The sequence below is a fragment of the Rhipicephalus sanguineus genome, chromosome 9 (assembly GCF_013339695.2).
Source record: "Rhipicephalus sanguineus isolate Rsan-2018 chromosome 9, BIME_Rsan_1.4, whole genome shotgun sequence".
In the NCBI taxonomy this organism is placed as follows: domain Eukaryota; kingdom Metazoa; phylum Arthropoda; class Arachnida; order Ixodida; family Ixodidae; genus Rhipicephalus; species Rhipicephalus sanguineus.
The window spans coordinates 151,366,418-151,374,492 of NC_051184.2; the positions used below are offsets into that span (position 1 = coordinate 151,366,418).

At 47.8% G+C, this 8,075-nt stretch overlaps 1 protein-coding gene across 1 annotated transcript; it reads right to left on the bottom strand.

Annotated features, from left to right (window-relative positions):
• Positions 1–1,643: 1,643 nt before the first annotated feature.
• Positions 1,644–2,195, bottom strand: LOC119405923 (programmed cell death protein 6). Its single transcript, XM_037672746.1, has one exon. It carries the CDS (start codon positions 2,193–2,195, stop codon positions 1,644–1,646), a length of 552 nt encoding a protein of 183 aa, XP_037528674.1.
• Positions 2,196–8,075: the final 5,880 nt, after the last annotated feature.

An 8,075-nucleotide genomic window follows, 5' to 3' on the forward strand; every position in this document is an offset into this window, starting at 1 on the left:
GACGCAAGGAAAGAACATAAACAGGACGAGCGCGAACTAAAAACTGTCACAATTGTTACTTCTTTGGGTGTGAGCAGCGCGCTCCTTTCAGAAACGCGGCTGCTGCAGCAAGCGAAGTGACTTTCGTGCTCTTAACTTCAACGGAAACTTGCGGCGAAAGGAAAAGACGTACAAACCGCCCCCATCACTAGTCAAGCGCGCGCGCCTGAGACCCACCCCCCTTCAGAAGCGCGCTTGCATCGCGACGCGCGGGGCGACGACCTTTAAAGCGCGCCCGGCGCGCTCTTCGCGCCATCTCGCTAGTGAGAACAAGAACACGCTGAAGCCACCGAGCTCCGAGTACCGCGAACGGTAGACGGTGTATATAAATAGCTTGCCGTTAGGGAGCTGAAGAACGTACGCTATGTGGCTGAGTGGTTTCGCGCCGCGCGCTGCGGAGGGAGGGGTCGTAGGTTCAACTCCAGGCAACGGAACCTTTTTTTTCTAGCTTTTTTCTTTGCCAGCTGTTAGTGTATAATGTACAACGTCATGTTCGTGACGGAAATATGTCAGTGGAGCCGTGGTGGACCCCGGCATAAAACACTTTCGTGTTAAAAAACATGACTGATCCCTCTGTCATAGGAATCGGTATAACCCGAAAATGAAACGTGTCTTCACATACGTAGTTGAGCGTTTGTTGTGTATTCTTTCGTCCCAAGCGCGAAGGAATAAATGGTACAGCAACAAATTGTAATGTCACGCGAAGAACGGCAAGCAGCTCGAAACTTGCTACTCGCTGCTCAAGCAGATAGGGCGCACGGAACGAACATAGACAGGATGAGCGGGAACTACGTGTCACAATTGTAACTTATTTCTGTGTGAGCAGCCCGCTCCTTTCGGGAAAGCGGCCACTGCAGTGAGCGAAGTGACCTTCATGCTCTCAATGCAAACTTGCGGCGAGAGCACAAGACGTACACACCACCGCCATCACGAGGTAAGCCCCCGCACGAGCGACCACGTCATGTAGAGGCGCGCGCTCACCCGCGTGGGGCGACGACCTTTAAATCGCGCTCTTCGAGCCCTTCACGCCATCTCTCTAGTGATAACGAAAGCACGCTGATGTACTACCGATCCCCAAGTACTGCCACCGGCAAATGGTGTACATAAATCGCTCGCTGTTAGCATGGCAAAGAACGTGCCGTTTGTGGCCGAATAGTTTCGCGCCCCGCGCTGCGGAGCGAGGGATCGTAAGTTCGACTCCCGGTGACGAAACTTTTGGTTTTTTTCTTTGCTAACTCTTAGTTTTTATATTTTACAACGTCATATCCGTGACGGAAATACGTCAGTGGAGTCGTGGTGGACCCCGGCGTAAAACACTTTCGTGTTAAAACAAACTTGCGGAAGTATGGTGTCGGTAACGTTTATTTCACAATGTTGAGACAAACATGGCCGCACATTGAAGCATTTATTGAGAATCATAAAAGCCGTGCTTGTTTATCAGCTAAAGGTAGCGACATAATTTTCATGGCTGGTACGCAGCCAATGCCTCCAAAAAAATGTACATCATGTCCAAGCCAAACCACATACAAAAAATTGCACTCTGGAAAGGCGAGGCGCTAAGAGAGAGCTAGCGTTCATGTGTCGTGCCTACCACAAAACTGACCTCACGGATTCAGGCTCAGTCCTAGTTTGAGAAAATCTTCATAGCTGAGGGTGATAAAACCGTCTCTGTCAGTGTCGTAGCTCCGGAAGACCGTTGTCAGGGTCTCTAGGTTGACGCAGCACAGAACGTAGTCGTCGATGTTAATAGAGCCTTTTCGATCCTTGTCGTACTTCATCAGCAAGGTGTCCAGTGTTTGATCGCCCAAGCGGTAGCCGAAGCTAGTCAGGGCATCCCGCAGTTCATGCTTGTCAATGGAACCAGACCGGTCCTTGTCGAAGCCCTCGAAGCACTTGATCCAGTCGTTAATGTAATTCCACAGGGACGTGAACTCTCCGAAGTCGATTTTACCGCTGCGGTTTCGGTCGAAGATGTTCATCATCATTTGAACCGTGTCTGGGTCGAACGGCTTCCATGTGCCGTTGGATAAAGCACTCTGCAGCTCATTCGCGTTGATTCTCCCGCTTCTGTTTTTGTCGACGTTGTTGAAGAGCTCTTGCAGATAGTTGGTATTCGCCCTGGGAGGTCGCGTTGGGGCTCGCTCGTACGAGGTCATTGCACTTACACTTCGGCAATGCCTCTGGATGTCCTGCTGTAGCTTCCGTTCACCGTCCAAAACTCTACGACTGATGTTGTAGAGAGCTCTCGGATGGTGACCTCTGAGAAGGCGTACACACTCTTTAGTAAAGATGACGGGTGTTACTGCTACTGTTTTGAGATGTGGCTTACACCCACTATCGAGGGTGAGTCGGATGCCCTATTCATAGTTCCAAGCGCAAACAAGATATCGTAGTGGCGCTTGACAGTAAAGAACAACAATTGTTTAATGCGCTTCATTTAGATGCCGCAATAACAATCGTGCACATCTGAAAATTTCTATTAAATTATGATGCAAGTCGTAAACTCAAACTGAGCGTATGTAGTGTAATTCTCACAGCTGGTAGTGTAATGGTTACACGTAGAATGTGTGTGCTCGCAGCGCGATTATGGGGGCCGGTGGCCTTGCCGGCTAGTAGCTCATATCCGCGAACGTTTTGAATTAGCGTTACTTCCAAGCTGTTCACATATAAAAAAAAGCTGCCGGAGTAACTTCGGTGCATTTACGACCATATTGAGATAATGCCGTTTTCGAACAGCATAAACAGTCCTGTAACATCTAGGGTCGTTCATTTCGATGAGAGACTTGTCAATAACTTTAGATAAGCAATAAACGATGAGTCGAAACCGAAACCAAAGCAAGGAGCTGCTCCGTGCTGGTATGCGATGATGTCACGAAATACGCTACACACCGCCACGACTGGCCAGAGTCCTTCTTCTATCACGCGAAAAGCAAGCTCGCGATGTCATCCGACGCAGAATCAAGCTGTGTCAGCCCGTCTAAACTTACCAGTGCCGAGTTCAGCGATGATTGGAGCTACTATCTAAGCGCGGAAGCATCGGCTTTTGATTTTGAGCCGCCGGCGCGTGAACTAGCTGACATGCCCCATGCCGATCTCCTCGTTGCTCAATATTGTGCGTGCTTACTGTAATACTCGATGTCAACGACGGCTAACACGCTATGCAGCTAACAAAACCGAACAGCTTTGGTCGCACCGTCGCCGCCTCGTAGAAGAAAGCGCGCGCTGCAACCGTCTGCCGGGCGAGGCGGGAGTGGCAAAGAGTAGGCACGTTACGTCACATACACAGGGTCGCCTGCAGTAACAGGCGTGATTCCAAAACTTGGCTACCCACTTTTAAAATTTGTTTTATAAAAAACTAAATGACTGATGGTTGTATAATTTGGGACACATCATCAGGGTACCGAAGAGATAATATCTTGAAAGTTTGATTGAAATCGGTGAATATCGAAAAATCGCCGGAGTTCCCCTTTAAGCCCTTTTTAAAAGATAACAAGGCGAAAAGCATTTTCACTTCCTCGCGCCTTCGTTGAACTCCTATTTGAATGTTCTTTTTACTTCTTCGTCTTCTGCTTCGACGAGGAGCGCGAGTGGTCACGTACTTTAGGGCGAGTGACACAAACGGCTTTGTTCAGGGTGTGGCTGTCGATAATGGCGATGAATTATAGCTCAGCCCTTCGCAATGGTTTCGCAGCTTTCAACCACGCACTCGTTGCGCAATTCCCATTGTATAAGGCCCGGTATGACTAAGCTTTTGCCACGTCGTATTACACAAGTTAACTTCATGTCCGATATGGCGAATGGGTGGGATCTTTTCCCGAGGCGTATGGAATACTGGCGTTGCTCTATGGTAGAATACTTGACTTCAACGCAGAATATTTGATTTAGATTACTGCTCCAACCCTGATTTTAATTAGCCAGGGGGGCCCGGTGTACCCCTCCTGGCTACGCCACTGGGATCAAGTGATCGGATTCTTGAAGTAGTGTCCCCGCAAATGCTACCAACCCTTTCCGGTAGACATAAAATACTTGTAATACTCAATCCCTCACAGTGCTTTGTTGTCGTCCATTGAACATGCCCTCGATGAGTATGGCGCCACGCACTTTCATTATGAAGCTTAATTGTGAAGAGTCATTTTTTAGAACTTTTATCGTTTTACCTATCTTCCGTTCTTACATGTTGAAACCACGCACTGTATCTGCAGAAAAAATTGGCCGCGTATCTGCGTGCTTCGCTGCAAATGTCGTCTAAAGACGATAGAAGAGGCGCTGCGTGAGATATGAACGCCATCTGGCAATACGTCAGGAAACGTGAACGCTGTGTTGCGGGCTGGCGAAGTCCGGCGGTGACTTCGCCAGCCCGCAACACAGCACAGGCGGAGACCGGCGAAGACCGGCGGTGACCAACGCGACCGGCGGGGACGCCAGCCAGCCCGAACACGCGGTTTGGCGCGAAGCGCCAAAGCAGAAGAAACGTCCGCACTCAACGAGTACTCTCCGCACACTCTTTTATATTCACGTCACCTGGGTAAAGCAGGAATGCCAGAGCGGCGCCCCATGACATTCGTACAGTGCAATACTGAACCGAAACCGAAAGACAACAATGAGCTCGTGCAGAGGGCACGGAGGAAGCCAAGTTTCGCCGCAGTCGCATTTTCAGCGCAGCTTAAGAAACTAGGGTCTCTAGAATTACGTATCTATGTATTTTCTATTAAAGGGACACACCACCTAATACTTACCTAGTGATGTTGCGCCTCAGATATGCGTAATGTTTGCTTTTTGATCAACTATGTACACAAGTATGAACCTAGTCATCCGTTCACGATGGCTGGCCCTTGGGCAAGTGGTTCAACTTTGGCCAAGTGGCTGAATCGAGGGACGTGCCGACAAACAGAAAGACAGACAGTAACTGCGCGGGTATTTTGGAGAGCCGTTAACACTGCTTTCCGTGGCCTAGGAGTTAATCGTTTTGTCACATCTGGTCGTTGCTCGCGTAGTCGCTTTGCACGCCTTCTAATTGCTGCGGGGGCTTTTTGTTTGTGGCGTAAGAGGTGCGAGGCTGTTGCAGCCGGTCACCGTCGTCCTGCTCTATTTCCAATTTTGGAATGGTTGTACTCGGAACTGCTGTCCTTTTTGTCGGAGGAATTGTTCTTCCTTGGGGAAGAGGAATTTCTACGGCAGTGGTCGTGCCGCTTCCTGTCGATAGTTAATGGACGTGTGCGGCTAGCTTTTCATCTGACCTGGTTCTTGTAGCCAGGTTATCACACAGTGAATAATATTGCATAAAATCTGTTTGTATTTATTATTTCTGTGTATGCATATCCCCGTAGCCATGCAGGTTCTTGTATATACACATTTCATGCTCAAACTGGAAATTATGTAAATTACATATGCCATAAAATATGCTGTACATAATGCTGTACATATTTGCTGGTATGTTCAGCAAGTCATCTGTACTGTGTATATACATAGTCATGTACATTGTCTATATTGTGATAAGTGTGCGCGTGCTAGTTTTCAGTAGCATGCATTAGGGACACACTGTGAACTTCGACCTTTCTGTTTAAACGTTTTATGTTTATTGTGTTTCGTCATTTGTGTATGTTAATGTTCTTGTTGTACGGACACTGTTTCTAAATGGTCGTAACGTCCTACGATGAAATAAACTTTTTCTAAACCAGAAAGACAGACCAAAATTTCTGCGTTTAAGTTCCCCTAGAAAGACTATCGTCTTTAAAAGGGCGTGTGTATAGGCTCTTGCATCGCGCCCGTTCTTAGCGATTTGTTTTACGGCAGAGCTGTCATAGTCTAGGTTTGCCGTGCGTTGTGCATACCATCATCATGAGCCGGCACGCGTTCAATCACCGCCAAAGCATTCTGTACAGATGGTTAACAAGCTGAGAAGTGTCTACCAGCTCTGCTGCAACCCAGCCTTGCGCGGCTTAGTGCAAGCTTGAGAGAATTCAGAAAAATTGCGTGAACAATTAACCCGCCACCTGCTCTGAAGAGACACTCTCCATAGCGCGTTGTTAACTTGTCCGTGTACTACCACATGCCACTTTTGTTTTTAACAGCGGAGCTCTTTAAGGCGGCCGTTAGTCCGTGAGCTGCGACCAGAAATGATCATCATCATGATCCGGCACGCGCTCTTTTCTTCCTCTTCTTCTTCATCGTCGTCGTCGTCGTCCTCTACTGTTTTGCTCCCAGAACACGTGCGCCCGTTTCATCGGTGTGGGATGCAGTAACTTTCAAATGGGTGAGACGAGTACAGAGAGAGAGAAATAAAGCAAGAAAGAGAGAGAGAAAGGGAAATAAAAAATGGAGAAAGAGAGAAATGTTAGGGTAAAAAATTTCTTCGTGAGCCGAGATTCGAGCCCACGCGCCCATCGTCCGAAGGCAAGCGTCTTAACCACTCGGCTATCTAGGCACGCTAGCAGAGCATAGCGTAGCCTGTATAGTGTAGTATAGTATAGAATAGCAATGATGAGGGAAAGGGAAGTGAGGATGAGGAGGCTAGAAAGGAGGGGAGAGAGTAAAGAATAACACAAAGAAAGAGAAAGAGAGAAATAGAGAGAATGAAAGGCAGAAAGAGGAAGAAGGAGAGGAAGAGAGAGGGAATCAAAGAAAGATATTGAAAGACATAGAGAGCAAGAGGGAAAGAAAGAGGAAGCGAGAAATACAGAGATAAAAAAATAAAAATAAACAGAGACAGAAAAAGACATACGAAAAACGGAGTGAAGACAGGGAAAGAAAGAAAAGAGAGGAAGAAAGAAAGAAAATTAGCAAAACTTAGTAAGAGAGCAACCGCCAGGACTAAGGTGGCCGTCAGTTCCGCTGTTTCCTTAGCGTTGCGCCTCCAGTGCAAACTACGCTAACGGTTTCCTATTTCTTTTTCGAAATTACCTACTAGTTGTTTTTTATCGCACTGGTCCGATACGCGATGTATCCTCTCCACATGTAATGCCTTCGGGCATTTAAGTTGTAATAAATGAAATGAAATGAATACTCAGGGGCAGCCACTGCAGCGCTTGTTCTTGGAGATGGTGCACGAGGCACCAGGAGCAAAGGTCTTTTGCGTGTGCTTATAGTTAAAAGCCAAATCCGGCGATCTTTCGAGGTCATGGAATCTTAATGAAGGTCGCTGGATATGTTCCTTGGCATGGTTTCGAAATTTATGCAAAAAAGCAGGCTTAACAGATGCGCAGGTTGTGTACAAATGAGTTTTCTAGATTGCCTCGAAGCACCCACCTGGATTCCCACAGTTATCAGCCGCAGTGCGTGTTTGACGTCAGTGTGTGAGCAGATATCCTTCTCCCCGCATCATCTTCTTTTCCTCTAGAGCGCAGCCCTCTCAGCTGGCATAGCCGCTGTTAGTGCAGAAGGGAGTGGGAGAGAGAGAGAAAGAACAACTTTATTGAGGTCCGTTACAGACGTGGGGAAGAACGTCCCCCGCGCCCACCCGGCTATTCCCACGTGAGGACCGACAGGTCTAGCCTGTGGGCCCTGTCACGAGCGTATCGGGCGGCTGCATGCCCGAAGGGAGTGGAAGATCCTTGAACTGCCTCGTCTTGGTTGTTGCCACTTACCAAGGATGGAGACCAGGCATTTTCGCAAAAAACTAGATCTTATGTACAGGGCCTACCACATCCGAGGTATTGAAGCCGGTAAAACTAGAACGTTTATTCTACTTCACGGGTGAAATGTCTGTTATATGACGTCTAATAATGTTGTCCATAAACCCAACAATAATTTGCCGAATTATGTATCAGAATATCAGCTTCTATGACGCCTTGAATACTAATGGAACAACAAGTGGTCGACGATCTGACTTTGGAGTGAAAGTGCGCAACCAGGCAAGCACACAGCATAAGCCATGTGTTCTACTCCATCGAGCACGAATGGTGATTCTAGTGGGTTTCGAAATGCACCCGAATCGCAGCTGCCATTGTCCAACTTAACAAAGTGAACGAGAAATCACCCTTTCTGTCGGTGGGATCCGAACCTACAGCTTTCGAATTACGCGTCCGATGCTCCACCAA